This window comes from Strix aluco, chromosome 21 (assembly GCF_031877795.1).
Source record: "Strix aluco isolate bStrAlu1 chromosome 21, bStrAlu1.hap1, whole genome shotgun sequence".
Lineage (NCBI taxonomy): Eukaryota > Metazoa > Chordata > Aves > Strigiformes > Strigidae > Strix > Strix aluco.
The window spans coordinates 1,786,438-1,810,199 of record NC_133951.1 but is presented as its reverse complement, the minus strand read 5'-3'; the positions used below and the strand labels follow the sequence as shown (position 1 = coordinate 1,810,199).

General features: G+C 36.9%; 1 protein-coding gene across 8 annotated transcripts in view; it reads left to right on the top strand.

Annotated features, from left to right (window-relative positions):
- Nucleotides 1-23,762, top strand: part of QTGAL (queuosine-tRNA galactosyltransferase) — a 187,349-nt gene that overhangs the window by 94,893 nt on the left and 68,694 nt on the right. For all 8 annotated transcript variants that reach the window (XR_012625920.1, XR_012625919.1, XR_012625917.1 and 5 more), the window contains exons 8-10: nt 4,943-5,067; nt 12,959-13,094; nt 22,851-22,919. Coding sequence is in view for 2 of the 8 variants with exons in the window: in XM_074846846.1 (XP_074702947.1) it covers nt 4,943-5,067; nt 12,959-13,094; nt 22,851-22,919 (330 nt within the window). In the remaining 6 variants the exon portion in view is untranslated. The remainder of the gene's footprint in view (nt 1-4,942; nt 5,068-12,958; nt 13,095-22,850; nt 22,920-23,762) is intronic.

Sequence of the window (23,762 nt, the reverse complement as noted above, 5' to 3'; positions counted from 1 at the left end):
TTAGCAAGCTCTAATGGTGTCCTGAGTAACATAACACAATAGAAATGGTCACAAGCCTATAATGTAACATTTTAAATAGTATCTACTGCTAGGAGGAGAGTCGTGCGAACCATATTTCTGACTTAATTTTTTAGAAAACTAAAGGGAAATAATTTTCCTGTTTTCCAACCAATTTGGATAAAGAGTGCAGTGCTTCCTTACTGAAAGAAGTAGCAGGACTTTACTAAACCATTCAGAACTCGCACTTGAAAATTAGTGTGTGACATTATCCATATGATTGGTTTTGCTCCTGTACTTTTTGGTGTCTTCTAACAGCTAGCACCATTATTGAGAAGTCAGAACTGTGTCCAAAAGTGTCCCAAAAAGCTATGCTGAGGAAAAAATGTACGTTGTATAATATGAAAAGCAGATTTTGAAGCTATATCATCTGTTAAAGTAGGGAACTTATAAACTCATGCACAGTGGTAAACACAGTGTCTGATATTAGCTAAGCAAAGTTATTGCTTCATATGTTTGACAGTGCACTTCAATTTGCATACAAAACCAACATTTTGCAGTTGTATCCGACTGACCTTGTGTAATTCTACCAAAATATATTCTTCAGGTGGACAACAGATTTTGTTTGCTATTAACATCCAAATGGAGATCAACTGGGAAGGCACATTACTTGTCTCTTTTGGCATGTTGTCCTTTTTTTCTAGTCACTTGTGAGTAATGGCACTAAGCTAAAACAACCTAGCTCGTTGCTTTAGATAAATGCTCTAAGAAATCTTGAGTAGAATAAAAACCATATAAATGAGCATTGCAAACCTGCAGACTCCACTCCGTGCAAATGTGGCAAATTGTATACCCTTGGCTTTATTCAAGCAGTATTATTTTTGACATCACAACTGTAATATGTTTCTTTCTCTAGAGTTTTACCACGACTTGGTCCCAGATTTCCTGTCACCTCTGTATTTAACCTTCCTTTTTAAGTGTATGAAAACTAAAAATGGAGTGACAACCTTAAAGTTCTAAACTAGAAGTGTAAACAGGGGGAAATTATTCTTAATGAGCCCCGGGTGGAATAGCATATTATAAGCCACTGGCCTTTCAGAATACAAACTGTGGCTCTAAACAAAGTGTCTGGAGCTGTTTTGATCTATTTTTGTGATAAAATGTCACAAAAACCACAAATTAAGGAGGTGTCAAAATATCCTTTGGTGCACAGGAGACTGTAGCACATGCTGCAAAGTTCTGAGACAACTTTGTAGGCTATTAGGCACTAACTAATGCATTTTTCCATTTTTCTCTGCCAGAGCACACAAATGTCATTCCCTCCAGACAGGCAGGCAGTTACAATAACACCTGAAAGGTAAAAGGCTAAGTAGGAATTTGGTTTTTAGGAACATGAATTAAAATATGGTCAGTCTGTCAAGTAACCTGTCAAGGTGCTCTGGGGAAAAATCTAGATAAAATGCAGGCACATTTTTGGCTTGGTATAGTTAAGGCTGAACAGAGATCAGTATTTGATCTAAAAACAAAACAAAAGTGGTGGAGGCAATGATTAATGACATTTTATAAGCTATTTGAAAATTCACCCCATACCCCATGTCTTAAGACATTTTTTGCTAGTCTCTTATTAAATATCATTTAGAATTTACCACCTCCCTTCCATTTGACTTCCCCATCATCTTTGTTTAACTGAATTTCTCTGTGCCGATACATTTGTATGGAAGCAACCTTTTGGAGTTTCCTCTAACCTGTTACTTCCCAAACAATGAAGTAAATGTTACAGGCTTCAGGTCTTATAATGGAGGCAAAAATGACGTAAAGGCATGATGTGGATGGGAGCCAAAAGATGAAGTGACAAATCTGCAGAAAGAGAGACTTCAGAATATTTTGGATAATCCTGAAGAGAAGCTATTAATAGCTATTTAATATGGAGTTAACTTGTGGTTAGTCTGCTTGCATACCTCTGGTGACTATCCTAAAGGAAGTTAAATTAAGGAGAATTTTCAATTAATGATACTTTCTCCTTGAAATAAGTCATTTCAGTAGAAGTTGTTCATTACTAAAGAAAAACACCATTGACATTTAATACAAAACTTGTCTTTAGGGAAAGACTGAAGGATGGATAAATCTTGATAAATTACTTTAGTTCCTGATTTTTTTCACCTTTACGTTTCAATTGGAGAAGAGCTGCAATTTCTTATTTAATTTTAGCTTCCAGCAGCTTAGTAGCTGTTCCCCATTAGCAGCACACTTTGAACAGCATTTGTTGGTGAGTAAGTTTAATGTTGAAAACTATTTATGTGGTAGCCTGTTGCTGAAATGCTGGATTGTTAATTGATACTTTTAGTTATGGATATTAATTTTCAAAAAATACATTAAAATATTCCTTTAGTGGTTAAACAGCCTTTTTGTGTTGCTTGACAAAGATTCCTGGTGTTTAAAATGCCATCTGGATCTAATAACGTGTCTCAATTGGGAAGAAACTCTTGTATTGCAACAAACTTACATGCTCAAGAGCCGTAGGAAGTCCCATCCCTGCAGGATCTGTAACACAGTCAACATCTTTCCTCCCCTGAAAAATGCATGTCAGTGCTGCTCCTTTGTAATGCGAGAGGCCACTGCTGAGCAATACAAGGCACCTGCTCATTCCTAGGGGTGAGTGTACTTGATTTCAAAGTATTTGTGCCAGTTAAAGTAAAGCAAAAGAGCACTCGGAACCCAACAGCATTTTGAAAGATCCTTTTACTTTTGCAGTAACTCTCTTGTTTAATGTACACATTAACGGTTATCTTGAATAATGTAAATGCTTATCCAAAGGAACATGAATTGCAGATATGTATGTGATGTAATCATGTATCTGAACCAAAATATGACTACTGCAGTAAACTGATATGTGCTGCAAAATTTGTGCCCTGTCTGACACAGTCTAGTGTGTGACTGGAAAAAAGAAAAAGGTTTAAACTTTGCTGCAGACTCTCAGTATTTCTATTAAAGTCCAGAATAAGAAAAAGAAAGGGCTAGAAGATAAATGGAAAGAATTTGAGTTTGTGTTTTTCTTATATTCTTGATGACTGTGGTTGCTGTCTGCGACTCCAGCTTGCCCCAGATTTCTTTTGTGGCTTTCAAAGTAGGTTCATATAAAGCATAAATTGTATGAAGTTCTCAAAGTTTTCTTCTGCACCACAGGCCTTAAACTATAAGGCAGACAAATATCTACAAAGACAAACAATAGCTACAGATAAGCTGCCCTTAGCAAGCAGTCAGATCAGAATCCATTTTATTCAGAATCAAGGAGTGTGGCGCATTGAGTGTCTTAAATCAGTCTATCTCATAGTGAAGTCTGGAGCTGCAGAGTACAGGCCTGGATTTGGTTCTGATTTCTCCCAAGATACATATGTTCAATTCAGTGTTTTGGATTTGTTTTCCAGGGTTCAGAGCTTTTTTTTGTCTCATTTCTCTTTCCTTCCTCACACCCCCTCGGCTGCTCAGTCTGGTGGGTATGAGAAACAGTCGCTGACCTGTATTGCTCTTGTAACTAGAAGGCCAGAAGAAACCACAGAGGGATTTTGTGTCCAGGACTTTAATTAGAGAATCTCCTTTTCTTAGTTATGGAAGAAACTCAAAAGCTGTGGTAATGGGGAAAATTTTTTTTCTTTTTTTTTTTTTTTAAACTTATGCTCTTATTATTTTTCTGTGTTGAAATAGAATACTAAAGCTGAGGTTGAGGTTTATGCCCCTGTTATTCATGTATGTGATATTACCTACAGAAAGAAATATCTTTCCCTTCTTTTACTTGTTCTTCTCAACTTTGTCATATTATTTTTCAGCTTTTTATTGATGCTACACTTAAATATTTTATTTGGCCCACCTGGTTTTATATATCAGATTTTTTAGCCTGATAAAGGCCTTCTAAACACCTGGTTGGAGGAAAGAAAAATCTGTATTTAAACATCGAAAAATGAACTGTTCTAGCCATATTTTAAGAATCTGCACCATTGCAAAATGTACACGGATGCTACTTTTTTACCTGCAGTATAGTACTGCATCTTTAAAGGTGAGTTTATGTTTTTCACAGAATCATCTCGGTTGGAAAAGACTTTGAAGATCATCTCGTCCAACCATTGACCTCACACTGTCGTTCCCAGCTGCACCGTTTTGTATGCTATGACGTGTAATTGAATGCTATGTGCCATAAGATTGCACTTCTGACACTGTATCTCTGGCATGAAGATTTTCTGATTTTTAGATGGAAAATATTCCATATGATCAGGAAATCTCTAATATTTCCTAGTGCCTGATAGATCCACAATTCCAGGAGGTTTTTTTCTTGCAATGTTTTGGCAGTATTGCTTTGCAATCCTGTTAGGAAGAATGTACTATGGAAATAAGTTGCAAGAAAAAAAGTAGTTTTATTTTCAGACATTGCCTCATTCTGAGGTTGCTTTTATTAAGGTTTTATTAAAGTCTGTTATTATGGGGCCTGATTCACCTTTCCTAATTAGAGACCAGTATATGTATTTGTATGGCAACGAAAGAAAGAATGATAATTCTAGTAAAACGAAAAAACACTCTGAAGTCACCAAGCCCTTTCAGTAAACTATTTGGTTATGTGGCATTCAGGCTTCATAAACTGTTCAGCAGCTGGATTCCTCTCTTTTGGGACTAACCTGTACCAAGCTTTATATTCCTGTCAAAATGAGATAATGTTTGTCCTTGTGGTCAACTGTACTTAATTTTTAAACAGCATTGCTTGCTTTTTAATAGCATTATCTTTTCTACATATATATTTATTTAATGACCCGTTAGATAACTTCATGGAGACAAACAGAAATAATACAAATAAAATTATGTCAAACCTTATTAATTTGACAGAGAAATAAAATGTGTCTTCAGATGTAACTATGAATACTGGTCACTTCCTGCTTTGAAATAACTGCTTCTCTTCCAGGGTGTTCCAGAAGATTTGTTGTTTTTTTATAAACATATCCAAAAGGGTGGTGAAGTTTTTCGAGTAAACCATTGCCTCCTGCTGTACCGTTACCATCCACAGGCTGCAACTCATTCCATCCTAGAGTAAGTTGTGTTTTTTGGTAGAACTTAAAAATTAGCTTCATCTTGGATGATTGGCAGCAAAGATGCTTAATCTCTTCAAGACATCACACAGCAAAAAAACCACCTAGTTGTGTTTTTTTTTTTTTTTTAAAAAAAGCTAAAAAGCGAGCATAATATAATATGTTGGTAGTATCCCCTTTTAATGGTAGAAGATTAGTTTTCTGTTTGTTCTTGCCATAATTTGCTTTTGAGTAACATACTGTAATGCTGGAATTGAAATTATGAATCGAAATCTTTGGTTCGGATGCTGTTGCCTATACACTATCAGTGTACCTGTGTTAAAGAGGCAGGGATGGGATGGGGACACTAACATCTGACAAATTGTCTAAGAAATTCTTTTGTCTTTGCAACTGTTTTTGAAATTATTTCACAATAGGTATTGTAAGAGCAATGAAGCATTTTGGGGACTGCATTACAGCAGTACTGTTTTCTCAACGTCCAGTTACCAGTCCTTCAGCTGACACTCTGTTACTGATCACATGTGATCTCATAATCTGCCTGAATAACCTCTCTGGCTATCTAAAGCATCTGAGTTTCTTACCCTCAAAGCAGATTACGAATACTTTCTATGATTAAGCATCTCATCTGCTGAACATGGCAAAAGCAAGCAGCAAAGCAGTAACTTCTTCAGTGCTTGAAGACGATTGCAAGGATGTGTTTGAAATACATCCTAGTGGTGAAATTTTAGTAGGATTTTTAATCAGAATTTTTAATATGTGAGGGGTTTTATTCTCACATCATGGTTCACATGGCAAATAATATAAAAAATTTTTTTTTTAATTTAAAAACTTAATTTCAAAATGAACTGCCTCAATTTTAAAAAAGCAAACAAACTTGTTACACCAACAAAACCCTTCTTTTGAAAAAAAATAATAAACCCCAAACCTTTCATCTGATAATGTGCTGCATTTACATATATTATTTTCCTATTTTAGAAGGTCTAAACCATCTGAATCAGATAATGGGGTTTGAAAAATACCTGAGGATGTTTAGTAGTAATTATCTCAGGTGCTTCCTTGTAAGCTGTTGCCTATTGCTTTTACAGTGCTGGTCTACCCTTAAAGAAAATGTTAAATTGCTGATTGCTCTACATGCTCATTTTACCCATCAAAGGTGTTCTTTGTGATCAGGAGTCTTGCAAGCTGAGCCAAAGTTGTTTCTTTCTCTTATGCATTGACATTAATGAAAAATCATGCGAGTTTTACTCTCTTTTAGGAGTCCCACACCAGAATCACAGTGGTAATTAAGTAAACTGTTTTCTTACTGATTAATGATATAAATACACCTTTCAGTCAGTCCTGTTTGTATGGTTTTGTAGAACTGACTAGTAAAACTAAACATTGTAATGTGAATTTTAGTTGTATATCTCTGTATTATTGTATTACTGTAAATACTATAGTGTGCTAGCATAAATATCATGCTCATGGTTAATGTCACTATAGATCTTTAAAAATACATGTATTTATGTATATGCGTATGTATGTAAAATCATTTAACTCTGAAACAGTCATTCCAAGCAAATAGAAGATATTCTTTGGATTTTGCAAACAAATATGAGGTAAATTATTTTCCTTTTTATTGGTGTATAAATGTAAGGGGTTTTTTCTGTTTTAGTGTGTGATCATTTTGGCACTTAGTTACAAACTTTTCAGCCACGCATCATGGGATGCTAGAACTCTTGGAAGCCTGTTGCTTGTATCTGTGGGAAAACATCTTATTCTTGGAAATGAGTTTGTTTTGAATTTACTGCAAGCTGTTGCTTATTCAGTTCTACAAGGTTGTGTGGCACAAGCACCCTGAATTACAACATACTGTGAGAATGTGGAAATACTGTAAGCTGTTTCAGATGTGCAGTTTGCGTGTCCAAATTGGCACCTTTCTTGTCTCGTTCTAAGAAGTCAGACTAGCCATTCTTCCTGTTGGCTTTTTGCTGGTACTACTGTTAATATTTTGTGTGAACCTTCAAATATGAGGTTGTGTAACATCTCGTCTTGTTGGCTTGTTCCCCTGTTTGTTGTCTAAGTTCTGAAGGGCTGGCCAGCATTTGTTTCTAAAGTGAACGTTAGGCAAAAAGGGATTAATGGACTCATCACAAAGGTTTAAATTTATAATTTAAATTGGGTCTTTCCTAATTTGCCTTTTGGTCACCTGACATTATTTAATGCGTGTTCTACCTTTTCAAGAAGTCTGTTTTGGTTTGGTTTTTGGTTTTTTTTAAAGGGTGTTTTGTTTGAGTTTCTGTGGCGTTTTGCTTCACCATTGGCCTATGTTGTCAGAGTTAGCCTAGGCCTGGCTTTGGAAATAGTAAATCACCAACCAGATTAATATCTTGTCTGAGATCAAAATGATGCTTGTAGGAAAGTTGAATTATTTTCTTTAACAGTTTATGCCTAGTTTCAGTCTTAAAAATAGAGCTGGTTAATAGGACTTGTTTATACAAAGGTGGTGATTCAGTCTTTTCAACAAAGACAACAGTCGCTCGTAGCCTATTATGGGCTGATTTTAGTTTATAAGACTGTCTTTCATTTCCGTTCAGGGAAAGAAATGCCTGATTTTGCATTTTCAGACTTCCTAAAATATATATAAAACTACTTGGCAAGCAACATTTAGTTATTTCTATTTAGTATGTATAATTGTAAACACTAATGATTTTTAGGTCATTTCCTATGATTAGTATCCTTCTGGAACAAATATCTAGAGGTGAAAGTATCTGTGAAGCAGGAAACAAAATCTTATTTGCATTCTCCCTTACCCTGGAGGCATCAGGCTGCGTTATTAAATGTTTTGGGTGTGTGACAGAATCTGAATGAAATACAGTGTCTATATTCAGATTTCATTAGGTGCATACAGAAATATAAATGTTCTCATTATAATTTCATCTGAAGTCTATGATGGATACGTGCTAAATGTGAATGAGCAATATAAATTTTGAGAAACTTCTCTTCAGCCAGGAATTTACAACACAAAGTCCCACATATTGTATCTCTTAAATCTAAATCATTTTATCTCGCGTTACAGCTTGTATCTTAGGGGTGTGTGTGCTTTGTGCTACATAGCTACGTTACACTGATTTGATACAATATCAGAGCTGGCTTTATAGTGAGAAGTACTTCAGTAAGTAAGTACTAAGAAAGTTTGGTGTATAATAAAAACATTGTAAAATTCATAGATTTTTATCTTGCCAAAGGGGAAAAAAGGAACTGTATATAAAACAGTGTACCTCATTGCAAGATAAAAGTCAGCTTGGAACAAGTTGAGCAATAAAACATTGTACTTGTCTTAGGTAGTGTTGCACATGAAGACAGGCCGTTGGGGCAGGTAGCTAATCTTTGTTGCCGTTTACAAGCTTCTGGTCAAGAGAAATTCAGTGTATGCAGAACATAAGGTTTGTACCTTCCGTTTTGAGATTCGGGCGATTCCCTTTTATGCAGAAAATGTGAAGTGTACTTACAAGGCTTACAGTAATTTCATATGCCGTGTAGTCTGAATGAGTATAATATTGTTAAGAGCTTGTTCTGCAGAAATAACCAAAATTACGTAATCTATTGAAACCATCTGGTTTCAGGCACTAGAAGCTTCCATTGTCATGTAAGCGAAGGAGAACAGGCACTTAGTCTGAAACATACATTTGGTTGTTTTAGAGGTACTCTAGGCATGGGTCTCCTGTCAGTGATGAGCGCAGGAATGCCTGCTTCATTTCCTGCAAAAACATACGCATCCAAAAATAGGCAGGAGAGAAGAATAACGTAACATATTCCTGTACAACTGAATTAAAGATGAGGTCAACTGCATTTTTGTCTTCTATTCTTGCATTTGGCACTTCAATTAAACATGGAAACTAATGACCTCATTAGATTCTTGAAAAGTAAATGGCATTAACATTGATAGTCTCTGTCTTTCTTAATAAGCCTTTCATGAAAAATAGGCCACAATGCAAACCATGCCTCAGTTAATGACCCATGACCTGAAGATGAACTCAGACATTAATAGAACCTATTAACAGTGTAAATGTAATAACTCAGTGGGACGATGTAGTCCAGCAATTAATAAGTTCAGATGAAGTTCAACAGAACAACAACGACAAAAAAGAAAAAAAATCAGTTTATTCACCAGTATGGTCAAGGTTCAAATGGGATTAATTTCTGAATTTCCTGTGGAGTGTAAGGACCTTGAATTCTGCGTGCAAAACTAGGTATAAACCATCTGTTCTTTCAGCTCTCACTATGATTAAAAAGTTCTCTGTTCTTCCATCTCTGGATTATCTATCAGGTGAGATTCACCTATAATATAACTCTCTTATCCTACCATGAACAAAAAACTACTGGAAGAGGCCGTTCACTTGAATAGCTCCTCTTCCTGCCTGGTGATACCCGAGTAGCGTGCGGGACCAACGTATATATAGAAAAGGTCAGATTTATAGGTTTATAGTATTACTGCAGATGGTAATCAATGCCTAAAATTCCAGTACTGCTTAGGATATTGGGCTTGTATTTGTGCGTTTGTCAAGTACTTGTACATCTGTCTTTGCTCTGTTGATTCACTTATGTAGCCTCGCTGGGGGAAGGAGGGGAAAGGCAGTCAAACAATATGGTGAGGTTTAACTGAGCTCAGACATTAAATCACATAGCTTTTATTGTCACATTATCTTTCATTTCAAAATAGGAGTAGAGCAGATGTTTCTTGACTCCTGTATTCAGTCAGTAGGACACCACACATTTTAACAGAGCTCCATTGTTATATTACTTGGGTGCCTGGTATGGTAATAACTACTTGGGACTGAGGAACACACTTCATAGTCATTCTCACCCACTGCATGAATACCCTTATTTCACTCCTGCAGAATTTTGGCTCCTCTTCTTCTTTCCAGACTACATAACTGATGAGTTTTGAGGGGCCATGGCAAGTGAGATGTTAGGAGAATTATGCAAGCCTTGAGAATGATTTTCCAAGTAGAAAAATGTATACTTCTGCAATTTGTTTTGTAAAGAAGTGACAAGAAAATGAAAGAAATGGGAAAAATAATGTACTTTAAGAATTGGAGTCATGGAGGAGTATTAGGATGTGAGAAAAAACTTCTAGTGTCAGAAGAGTTTGTATCCTACATTCTCGCTGAGGAAAATCTTGTAAACTGAATACAGGCTAGGAAATGATACTGGAGGCTACTGGGAAATGGCTTGCTTCAATCCTTTCTGACATGGGGTAGGAAAAGCAGCCTTGATTTGGGAGGATGCAGAGTAGTAATACCTCCTAGTTTTTGCTGGTGGCTATGAATATGTAATAATGCAAAATCTGAAAATAGCTGTGAGAATTGTCTCAGAGTAGTGGTTTGTACAACTTCTAGATAGTTTCAGGCATTTTCTTTAATCATTCTTTGCATGTTGCTACAGTTCCCATCTGTTGCACCTGCGCTGGTTCTTAAAGGATGGGAAAATGGCATTCCCTTATCCCTCAAGGCAGGAATCCCAGTTATCTATTCTAGAAACATCAAAAAATGTGGCAAATTAGGTGAACCAGAAACCTGAAGGGGATAACTGAAACTCTCTCTTTTGACACTCCGTAAGCCACCTTTTGCTTCAACATGTGAGATACTTGCTCTGCACAAACAATGTTTTCAAAAACATGAAGTCTGTGACTGTCACTCTGAAGCTCAGTCACAAATTCTCCCCTCAATTCTGTATTTATCTGATGATCTCAGCTTGCACTGTTAAAAGTATTTCAAGGTTAACTCAAAACTGCAAAGTGTTTGATAGAATTTTCATTAAAAAGGACACACAATATTGGAGATGTCATTTGTAAATTATTTTCTGTGAGCATTTTCGTAAGAATGCCTTGTAGTGATGCAAGCAGAAAATCACAACTGCTGGGTGCATTGGCTTCATTTTCACAACCCAGAATAGGTATTTAAGAAAGCAGTTATTGGTGCTTAAATGAAGCTGTCTGACAACATTCTTGTATTTGAACAGTGATCCAATTCATTTGGGGTTTAATAACTTTCATATCCTTTTATTTCTGAGTGCAATTCTCTCACTTTCCCCACTTGCATTTCTCAATATAACATGCATGGATAAGATCGGGTCAGTAAATCTGCTTCAGTCTGAAATCTTTGTGGGTGATTACCAACAACGAGATTTGGTCTGCTTGACTTTTACCTCCGTAGGGACTCCTGTGGTATATAGGCCCCCATCGCCTAGACAGCAAGTGTATACTGTCTGGAAGCAACCAATACTGTGGATATACTGGGACATCTCCATGACAATTCAAAACATTTTCTGTGTGCCTGGATGTAGATTGCGGTGTTTGCTCTACAACTAGAATTTAGTTGATAATTCTTTGTATGCCTTGTATGGTTGCCTGTTTTTTCTTTAGCTTTCTTAACTTTGCAAACTCAAGTGGAAAAGAAACTTGCCTGTGTCACTCAAGTGAACAGAATAGATTCTGAAGTACCTCTGGAATGTAATACAGTGTTATCCTTCTGAAGTCCCATTTCAAAGTAAAATCAGTTTTAAAACCTTTCCATTTACGTGTAAAGCAATAATCTTCCTTTTCAGAAACTAGCAGAAGCTCTGAAATTTCCAGTAAAGTGATCCTGGAAAAATACTTGACCTTCATATTTCTTTCCTTTAACTTTCCTTCTGGGAATATAGTATGCTCTAATGAACATGGAAAAAGGCAAGTGTCAAAGGATGCCAGCAGCAGCTAAAGCTTTGCAGCAGGAATGCAGCTTGTGGTTGCATTAGAAGAGATTTGCAATCAAATCCAAGATTTTTTTTTTCTCCATTAGTTGAAGTGCTGGTGCACAGCCGTAGTCCTCGAAACAGTGTGGAAATCTTATATGGAGTAGCTTTTCTTCTTGGGTATATTTATTTGTGTGTGAAGTTCTTTCCAAGTTATCACACCACAATCAATGATGAAGTGCTAAGCAGGATTTGGCTGTGCTCAAAAATCGCACGCTGAAGTGAAGTGGGCTCTCTGGAGCTCACTAATAATCCCAGCAAGAATCCAAATGTCTTAGGGCTGCATGAGGGCTGCATGTTTTTCAAACCATAACTCAGGGCTGTGAAGGAATGGTGCAAATAAAAACACAAAATTCCTTTCATTAAAATATTAGAAAAGTTTGCTGACAAACTTTTGGGAACAAATTAGGTTAACTGTTAACCTCAATAACCTCAAATGTTATATTTCTACCTCAGAGGTATACTTCATAAGAATAACCTGGAATAGTAAATTTGTATCTGTTACAGGGCTTTGTGAAATTTGATAATCCATTACAAAAAGGAAAAACTTGAAAACGTTTCATAGAAGTCAGATGTTGCTGTAATGCCAGATCATCAGACATATCTAGTGATCATACTCATGTATTTTACAGTTTTGTAATAGAACCAAAATTGGTGTAATGCATACAGAATTGTGGATAATCAGGACTGCAACTAGGAGATGGAGCAGCCTGATTCATTGATGAGAGTGACTGACAACAGCATAGCTGTAGCAGCTCTGTTCCTGGTGGGAACCTGGTGCCTACCCACCTGGACAAGTTAGATCCTTAAAGTCCAGGAAACTTGAATGGATTTTTATTTTGCTATAAAATCACAAGCTGCACTTGCAGACCAGAAGTAGCTTACTGTAGCTGCCCCACAGTAATGATTTTTGCCTGAGAACTTCCACAGAATTTATGCCAACAGTTTACATTTCCCTTGGAAATTTCTAGTATAATGTTTTGGTGTGGTTTTTTTGTATCATGTGTGAATCAGTTTGGTCAGGTTTATGTGTATATGAGTATGTATATATGCATACAGGTATATAATAATGCTAAAAGTTTTAGAGGTCAAAATCCAACCTTTTTCTAACTCTCAAGGGGAACCATCTGGAATCACCGAGTCAGGTTTCTTGAAGACAGAGTCCTGAGCTCCTGGACATCGTTCACCATTTGGAATGCTGGCAAGCAAGGCAAGAAGCTCTACAGAAGCTTGTCACCAGCTAATCGGAAAAAGGTGAGCTACTAAGAGTGGGTAACATCTGTACAAAAACACTTTCTTCTCTTTCATATGCCTCCTTGCTTCATCTAACGTAATGTAGCAAAATTCTCATAAGATATTTTGTCCCCAAAGTGCTAGTTGGTGATTAGTATAAAGTGGGGAAATTCTTAATATTCTCTATAATGTATTTTTTCTTTTAAAATGCTGTGTTACTTTATTTAGAGCATAGTGTGTATGTAGTGCTACATATGCACCCATGGTCCTGCTTGCTGCTGACTAAGCATAGTTGTAGGTTAGACACACTATATAACTGTTTATGGCCTGCTAGTGTGTAGCTAACCATGTAGTAGCCAGGTACCCAGGGTGAGTAGAATAACTCTTTATTCAGATGTTTTCATACTGAACTACCTTGTACATAATTATTCATACATGTGTAATATTTGTCCAGTTCTGAAGTGGATACTGGACAGGTCTCTGTCGGATGCTGATCAACCTGGTTTGTGTTATGAGGGGTAATTGTACTGTAACTCCCTTTTGAAAAGCTTGGTTGTTTAAAAATAGGGGTGGGGTGTGAGGTGAACAGGCGAGAAGAAGCTATTGTACATGGCTATCTAATTCACAATCAATTGAAAATGTGGGGGTTACTTACATTTGGCAATGGCAGATATTTCTCAGGAGAGATTTGTCTGAGAGTTTAAATACCTTACTTTTATAGCATTTTCTGTTGTGTAATAACTTTTTTTTTAGATAAAGGCTTTAGGGCTAATGTCAAATGGCTGTTTCTTATCAAGAACCACAGAACATTCATTTTATTACCAAATGTGTTTTCTTTTCTTAAAAACATGGATGGGAAGACAAGATGACAAATGTATATATAAACCTGATTAATGTTATGGCCCTCAGACCACACACATATAAAAAAAAGTGGAAGAAATTTGTATACCCATAGTCAAAATTACTGAATAGACATGGGAGACATTCACAGAGTAAATATACAACACAAGAATTGAACCTGAATTTCTTCCTTGATATTCCAGTGCGATCCCTTGTTCGTTGCCATGACATGGCAGTGGGTGAACTGTATGAAGAAAGAAGATTAAACAAGATCAGTTACTTCATTCAAAGAGGACAGAACTGTCCAGTAAATGTATTGTGCATGTGACTTTGAGGGGGTTTAGGAAAATGTTCTATTTCATTAGTATTTTGCAGAGCATTTTGTGAATTCCACTAACTTACTAGTGACCATTGCACTTCTCTGTCTGCAAGTTTATGAGAATTAGAAAATAAGTTCCAAGGGAAGAGATGGCAGTTTGTCTGGTAGATTTTTGAGATGTTACGGAAAAAATAGACTGTGTTGTTTTTGTAGCACTGTCTCACCATCTTAGGTGCTGGGGTTTTTTTGGGTTTGTTTTGTTTTCTAGCTTTTTTTTGTGCCAAGTCAAAATGGAGATTGATATTAAGATAGAACACCTCTCTAGGTTTGGGTTACATGTGCCACCTACTTCTATAGGTGACTCATTCAGGGCTTCACATCCTGTTCAGCAAACACAATGGTAATTTGAATATGTCACTGCAGAGATGATAAAAGGGGCAAGAGAAAAATAATATTGGTGGTTTTTTGCCATTTTTCTGCCACAGAACCAAAGTTTACCTCTCCTTCATTCCCCGGTATGCTAGCTCTGGCAGTGTGCTTCTAATTAACTGGATTTGACGTTCTTTCCAGCTGACCTTTACATAACGTTTGCTTTGGCAGTGTTGCAGGCCATGATACTATTTTGCTTCTGTCAAGGTTACATTTGCACATATTCCAGTATAGTTTGATATTGAAATATTGCATTGAGCATTAACCCATTAAATACTGGATACTATACCAGACACATTTAGCAAGCTTACGTGCCAGATGCAATTGCATATGCCAAGTATGACTCATTTTGCAAATGTACTGCAGAAAACTACCGCTAAAATGCAGTCAGTCTGATCCGTAATACCTTATATAGTGGATAAAGTTTGATTACCCTAAGTCTGACACATCATCCGAAGTATTCAGAGGTTTTCTCAAGAACTAATGAAGATAAATAGCTTCAGAAAGTGACTTGTATCATCCTAAGTGAGAGTAGAGCTTTTAGATAGCTAATTTCTGATGAAATTCCTGTCATCTGCAGTGATTAAAGCACTAGTTTTATGTAGTTGTTCAGGCTCATTATGATTGTCATTGTAACTTCCTAGCTCTGCCAAAAGTGAGATCCCAAGTCCATTCATCTCAGTCAGAACTGAGGCTTAAATGATATCCTAGTGTTTCATAGTAAGTCATTGGCAAAAGGCTGTAGAAGTAGTTAAAACATCTCACTTATCCAACTGCTAATCAAAGGATTATGCTGCCGGATTTGCAGGAAACAAATTCATAGAATTTGCAGTAGGTAATTCATGGCAGTTTTCATTTTATTCTAAATTAATTACAGTAAAAGGAGGCCAGTTAAACTCCATGTTATACTTTTCCTCAAAAATTCCTTCAGGTGTTTTGTGACTAATCTTCAGCTCTTCCTAAAGACTCTAAAATCCCATATGAACAAAGGTTGTAAATAGTAGTTTCGTCTTTGCCAGCCCTAAAACCAGTAAAATACTTTTCCTCTATTACCCTTTAACAAGATTTAAGCTTTCACATATTCTGTTAATTATGAGAACATTAGAGATTCAGTATCATTTTGAATCTACGGGTAGAATCTAGTGATGTTTTGTAAATGGAGGCCCTGGGATATGAATTCATCAATTATGTAAAATAGAGACCTTTAAAAACAATTCCAAAAGCCCCTTAAGACAGACTATGATGGTTTACATCAATACAATTACCATTTTCTCCTCTGAAGGTCCAGTTGTGTAAAACAATATGATCTCAAAAGGTCTAATACCCTTTGAAATGCAGGTAAAATTGCCAAAATAAGCTGTATAATTTAACTGAGCTGTTTAGTTTAACTGTCTGAATTTGCTTTCAATTGGTTTTATACTTTAAGTTGGTTTAGACTCACGTATTTCACCTATGCTCTGTTTCACTGTTGCTGCATCCTTTTACTGAGATTCAGAATTTCATTAGAGGTCATGAGAGTGATTTCAGTTGGAATGTGGAGTACAGCAGCGTTGTTTTCTAAATTGGCACTAAGTACCTGTAGAAAATTTGGGACACGTACTCCTAGGATAAATAATATAAACCCCCCAAAACCTAATACATACAGTTTGTATTATTTTGTAATTGTGAAAAGAAATGTAAACTCTACTAAAATCTTCAGGAAGATAATTAATTAGTTTGAACTGTTAAACTTAGGTCATGTGAGAAAACATCTTTTTCAAAAAAGAATGTTTCTAGTATTTTTAGAACCTGATAAACAAAGCAATTGTATTTCTTATACTGACTAGGTTTTTGTGGGTTGTTTGAAAAGTATAAATATGTTGTGTACTGAACAGCATTGTTTCTTAGAAAACAAAATTTTGGCAATTCCAGAAAGCAGCAGACTGTGTATGCTCATACTCAGCAACAAGTTATTATTTTAGTCTATTTGGAAAACAGTTTGAATTTGAACTATAGCTATGTTTTAAGAGAAAAGGACACCTAAGCAATAGTCTCTCTTTTCCTTCAGACATCTGTATGGTGAATATTAAAGCAATGCTTTGTCTCCAAAGAGTTCAGGCAAAAATCCAAGGCTCAGTATTTTTTCTAAACAGCAACACAAGAAAAAAATTATTCAACTAGTAGGTTTTTATGAATTAATTACCAGGATCTCAGTATTCTTAGGGAAATTCTGTTTCCTGGCTGTCCCCTTCTTGATTCACGCAGTTGACAGTGGTTCAGTATTAGCATTTCTGCAAGAATGAAGTCGAACAGACCTTTTTTTGTTTAAAACACATCCGTCTTGTCTATAATTTGCAGCTGAAGATGGAAACCAAATGTTTTTGGGATGCTACATATGCCTGGAGGTTTTCTGAGCTGTCTTGTCTGCTCTTTTATTCTCCATCAAACTTTAGCTAAAAGGAGAACTTCAGCATTAGCATTTTGTGTCATTTCCGATAGCTGAAAATAGTGCTCAAGTAGCTAAGAGAAAATGAGGGAGAAAGGACAAAATAAGCATCAGCTAATTAGTGGCATGGAAACAGTACTAGTACGCAGCCAGCCCATGAAGTTTCTCTATGACAACCCGCCAGTGGCAAACTTGAAAGCTTCAAGGAAGTGTTTTGTACACCCTTTTTCCTAACTCATTAACCATTTAAAATCATCTGTTAGTTTCTCTTCACCTTTTTCTAAGAGCAACATCACTAAACCATGTACTTCAACTGTGATCCTTCAGCTCACTCACAAAAGCAAGAAGTGTGTAAGTTTTGTAGCATTTTAACTAAAGTATATGATTGACAGTATGAGACACTGAAGTGGGGACATGTAAAAGCAAAGAAACATAAAGAAAGGGAAGAGCATTACACCCACCTTGACCGTGTAGCAAGAGATAGAATGACAAGATGAAAGAGAATTAAAAGAGAGCCTACAGAACAAGAAGAAAGATACGAAATTTGGAAGCTTCGGTTAAATCCAGGTATAAACCATCCTAAAATGACATGGAGTAAAATAGAGGCTTTAATTTGGGCTATAGCAAATACTTCACGCTAATATATGGCAGGGAAATCTCCCTGCTGCTTCCATTTGGGAAGATGTGCTTTTTGCAACGTCCGTTTTGTCAGTACAGAGGCATGCACACTGGAAAAGTTACTGGCATAACTAACATAGTTATCTGTTCTGGAGAAATGAGACACTTGCAACTAGTTCCCACACTGTTACATATGAAGGCATTTGTATGTTGTATGTACTAAGGGGAATTGTGTATGTACAATGTTTAGAAGCTTACTTTGCATGTTGGATTCTGGTATTAAAATTCTCTTGAGCAACTTTGTTATGTACCTGTGCAAAGAGGGAAGATGCTGCTATCTTTAATGGATCAGTGTCTTTAAATGGAGCCATGAGATGCGTGCTTGTAATTTAAAGATACCTGCAGCTTCTGTCATGGCTGCAGTGCTAAAGAGGTGAGATAAAAGCAGCACCCTGATACTGAAAATCACTCAGACTGTGACGGAGAGTTGCTTGCTAGTTTCCTGGTTCTGCTTGTGGCTACTGGAAGATGTTTATACCTCTGCGTGTCTTTTGTTCTGTTTGTCGTTAACTGTATCTATTTAAACTTGCATTATAATGCTTTCAGTTACTTTGTTTTGACATGAATGGCCTAAATGGATTTAACTTTTGTGGAGATAGATGTATATCAGCATGCTTCTGAGGACTTACATAAGTCTGCATGAAAGAATTATAAATAGAAGAATCAACAGGGTCACTAGAAGTTTAAAATGGATGAAGGATTGCATGAGATGTGGAGCGAATACAGTAGGGAAGATCTGCTCATATAGGATTTTGGAGAGGGTTTGCAGGTTGTCACCTTTAAAGATAAATTTTGAGACCAATATATGTAGTGAGGAGGGAGAGGAGACAGTGTGCAGGTGACTGTCAAAAGGGTTGTCTATTTTTTCTGTCATGCTCTATTACATTATTCACTCTCCCTTGTAAAACTTTCTTCTCATATCTTCCAGCTAGAACACATCAGGACAATTTGCTGTTTTGCTGCTTTCTGTAAATGATCATTACAGACCTAAAGCAGACCACAGGTGGAAATGAGAGAATAGAATCCTATGAAGATCATTCACCATGAAAGGACATTATTAGGTTGATGAAATCTTTCAGTTTTTCCATCAGGAAATCTGAGTGGAATGGAAAGTGTAAGGAAACATCCTCTGCAGTAGCCAACAAGGCAGTAAACAACTCAAGTATGAAACAAAGTATGAACTCTTGTGTAATAGCAGCAGAGCTCAGACAGCTAGGTAATTACAGTTGCACCCCAAGCCCACTCCTACTGACTTCTTCAGTTGTACATTTGGAGTAGGATTAATCTGCTGCCCATTAATCTCCTTTTACCACAGGGAGGTCTGATAGTCCCAGCCTGTGTGTCCCTTCACACAGCTGCTGTGTTTATTAAAAAGAACCAGCCAGAGAAGTGCTTTTATCTTCCTCAAATGTGTCTTCCCTAGCAGAGATTTTTTTTTTTTGAGTAAATATCTTATCTTTTGAGACATATAAACTTTCCCTTATGAGGGGGAGAAGATTTCTCCTTTTTCCCTTACACCATTGTTAATGTATGTTGTAACCCATATTTATAAAAATTACTTATAGTAATTACGTAGCTTGTATATAACAGATATCTAGCTGTCTCTTCCAGCTTTTAGCTGAGAGAAATAGCAGTCTTTTTTCTTTGTTTTGGAATTGTGCAGATTTTCATACAAGTGATGTTCAAAACAAAAATATGTAATTTATGTATTTTCTTAAAACTGAAGTGTGATCTGAGGACTCTGTAAGCTTCAGTGGTGTCATATTGTTAGAGGCATCGCAAAATAACCATTTTGCTAGAAGGAGGGGAAAAAACCCAACTTGAGACTGCTTTATAATTCATAGGTTCCTCCCTGGGAGACAGTAGTTCATGTATGCATAGATGGTTTTCATAAAAGATACAAGAAAGAATCCCATTAATGCAGGAAAATAAATAGGTGACTCTGGGTTTATCCTAATAGTATAAAGTAAATAGGTCATATAAGCCTGATGCCTTGAGTTCTCCTTACAGGATAAACAACTGTGCCTAAGTCCTGTATTTAGACTCCAGCCATAGATTTTCTTTAATTGGAAAATAAATAGTGTGTGTCAGGAAAATAGTTGACTTACATTTTGGCCACCCACGTGGTGTACAGTCTGGCAGAAAAATTGCCCATTCAAGTCTGACCTGTTTCATAATATTGTAAATATCAGATTTAAGCTGGCTGAATCCATTAAAAATTATACCTGGAGATACTTTAGTGGTAATTCCGAAAAAGGTTAAGAGTCATTTCCATCTTCCAAGGGAAATTTGTCACAGACTTACCTGTCAAGTGTTCTTTTTTCACACAGCTGCTGTTACCAGGAGTTTCGTGTACTCGATCATCTGGGGTGGGTGGTTCGTATGGCAAAGGCAGCTTGCAGAATTTTCTACACATGGTAGTATGAGTTATGGCACAGGATGAGAGGAAGTATTATGATTATTGGTAATCTAGTGATAAAAGAACTATCTTTGGTTCTCTAACACCATTCATGTTAAGAATAATGAATGCACCAGTCAGAGGCTGTATTACAACATGCTGAAGGTGAATGGTGTGATACTTTCCAGCACAGATCTTACAGCTGAACTCTCAGTTACTGACATTACAGTGTAGATGGAATTTCACTTTGCCTTATGTCAAAAGTTTTGGTGTTTTGTTTTGGTTTTTAAAATCTATAGAAGTGTAAACAGCTGAAAAAACTTCAATTGTCGGAAGGTAAGTCAATGTATTTGACTTTATTTATTCCCAGAATAAATAAACCCTCTGTTGGGTTGACAGTGAAGACATATCCTGCTAAATTTTGTTGACAATGATCGCAGCTTCTAGGACAGTAAAACATTAGTCGTGGAATTGAGATTTGCAGAATATTGGAGAATTTTAAAGGTGGTTAACACAGAATGAAAAGTATACAGCTAAGTAACCTCTCTTTCCACAGTGCCTTCTACTTGCTTCCCTTCATATATATATACATTTTTATATATGTGTGTGTGTATATGTATGTACACATATAAATAAGATGGGTCAAGGAAATCTTGAGATGTAGTTTACTGTGCTCAGTCCACACCATCTGATTTTTCAACTGCAATAAAGCATTATGGTAGCAACTGCAATAAAGCAGTCCTCATGGAAATAGGGCCAGGGATGTAAAGTGTATTAACTTCTGTTTAAGAGAAAAAAAGCCTGAGATAGGTCCTGGTGCTTGGTCTTTGTGCTTGAAGGAGTTGCTTGTGTTTGCTGCTGTCTAACCCAGCCTGCATCAGCCACAAAGAGCTTGTACAATGTCTAGTAACTTCCTAGTACTGCTCTGAATTCCCTCCTTTCGTTGTCCTTCCATTATAATGCCTGAAACAGGGCAAGTGTGCTTAGTGTGATCCCTGCATCTGGATCTGCTGGCCTGTGATGTGATTCCTTTAGTCATACAGCCCCAAAGTGAAAATTTAATGTTTCCTTCATGTTCTGTTCATTCTTGCTTTTGGTGCCTGTTTTCAGGCAACCTATTCTCCAGGTATGAATGTCTGCCTCTAAGTGTTCCAAAGACTGTCCCTGCCCACCTGCTCCAGTTTATTAGCTGGTGTGGTGGGGGTGTTTAGCCATAGTTGTAGTGCCTTCATGGTTTTGTTTATATTCTCTTTCCATTGATGTCTAATGGAAGAACTGATATTATGGTGTTTAAGAATTTGGAAAGAAAACCATTCCATTGGATAGTGGAAACGTCTCCAAAGTATTTTTGATGTAGAAACACCTTTTATGTTGCAAGAGAATGCAGCTCTATCTGGCCGTTGCCTGAAAACACATGTAACACAGATCTGTTCCTCTGCAGTTTTGCCCTTGGGCTGTAAATGTGGCACTCTGTGTCAGGAGTGAAGTAGCAATAAAGAATGCAGAAGTTCAGCATTATGACACCAATGCTCTTGTGTCAGTGTTTTCCTCTGCACAAACAGAATGAGGTCACTTCAGGTAAAAGAAAACTATTTCAATCACAGGAGAAAAATGTGTGAGAGAGATTTGTAGACACAGAAAGCAAGCCAGCCTTTTGCAGCCTTCTCTAACTTAATAAATTAATAAACAGCTGTTTGGCTTTTCAAATTTTCTCAGCAGTAAGTGTGGCTAATCAATTTTTAATGCAACAATTAAAAAGATAGGAAAACTGCTATCCAGCTTTCACCAGAATAATTGATTTCTGCAAGGCCTCAACTATCTTAACTGTGGTGCTTCAGTGTAAGAGTTCTGTGTAGATAAGATGAGTAGATCTAATGGAAGTCAGAGGAAAACATAGCTATGTTTATTTTAAAAAGTCTTCCAAAATGTTACTGGCAACTTAATGGCTCAAAAATGAGGCCACTGTGTATTTTGGATTGCAGGCATTTATTCTGCCTGCATATTTATGAGGAATGCAAATAAAAAAACATCTGAAATATTTGGCAACTAGGGCTGCAAATAATGCTTCTGTAACTACAGTAAGAATAAAATGAAGCAGTAATTATATGTGTTTAAACACCAAATCTGCTGAACTTTTCACTTGAAAAATACAATGTCCAAAACCATAGGAATTCCCAAACTTGGTGTGTTATGAGCTAGAACTGAGGCTGGTATTACCAGAGCATCCAGAGCAGTAGTGCAGCACTGCTATCCTGAGGTAGCTGGTGGTAGATTATACCTTGGGCTGGGCAGAAAGAGGAAGGCTTCTATTACCTAATCTCAGGAGTTTAGTGGAAGTGCTGAAATGAGAGGCTGCTCTCTGGTTTTAGTTTAGTTACATATCACTGAGGATGAAGCTGATGATCTCATAGATGATTTCTCTTACACAGTCAGTAGCTTAGATCACCTGTTCTCACGTTCATAAAAACAGAATGTGCTCACAGATAACTGCAAAATTTGCCCATCTCCTTAAGATACACCTGGAAAGGATTTAATCAATTTTTAAGCTCCTTAGGAGGCCCAGGGTGCATTGCCCTGTCCCTGCATTCATTCACATGCCTGTAGCATTACTTATGTAGATACACTACAGGTGAAATACCTGCTGGTAGCAAAGAATGGTACTGAAATGCTCTGCTTCTGTTTTGCCAGGTAACTGCGTTTTGTGATGTTGATGAAAAGAAAATAACAAGAGGATTCTACACTTACGAAGAATCTGAGGTTAGTTACAAGTGCTCTTGCATTCTTTACTGTGATCTGGAAGGGTTCTGGGAAATGTGATGAAAGAATACATCACTGATTTTAAATATTGTATAGCAATTCATTTTGGGAAGGAGGCTGTGACAGAAGACTAGAGAGCTGGGGCTTGATAATGGAGTGCGAACTATGGAGCCAGAACTATGGACCTCACACTCACTGAAGTCAGTTTAGAAAGGCAAAAATATATATATACTCTGAAAGTGTTCTGATGATGGGCTAAAACATAGCCTCCACTGACAGTTTTTCTTCTAAGTGGGAGTAGAATTTGGCTCAAGATGGGTAAAAGTCAAGTTCCTATTAAAATAAAGAGAGCTTCTGTGATTAATTGTAACCTATCTGTATATTATAGTTATATTGTATCTGAATAAAACTTTGGTAGGTTCCTTGGGAGCCTAAAATTGTAGGCAGCAGCGTTTTACTCCCTAGACAAGGAAGCATGATACTTAGATGGCAATAAACAAACCCTATAGGAAAAAAAAAAAAGTCTTGTTGCAGTATTAATTCCACAATAGCAATTAACTCAAGACCTGGAGCAAAGTTGCATCCAGATTCAGTCCCTGCAACAGTTGGTGAAAAGACAGTTCTTGGTTCCCCTGGGCATTGGGTCAGGTCCTGTGAGCGCAGACTTCCAGGAGCGCAGTTTGACGTTACAGCGCAGCCGGTCTCACTGCAGGGGTGGTCTGACTTCACTCGCTGGCCTCAGCCACACACTCCCACTGCTTTGTTTATAATGGGTCTAGCAATCCTGCGGCAAAAGGATGACTTGATTCAGTTAGCTGATCTGGCAGAAAAGGAACCCTCAAA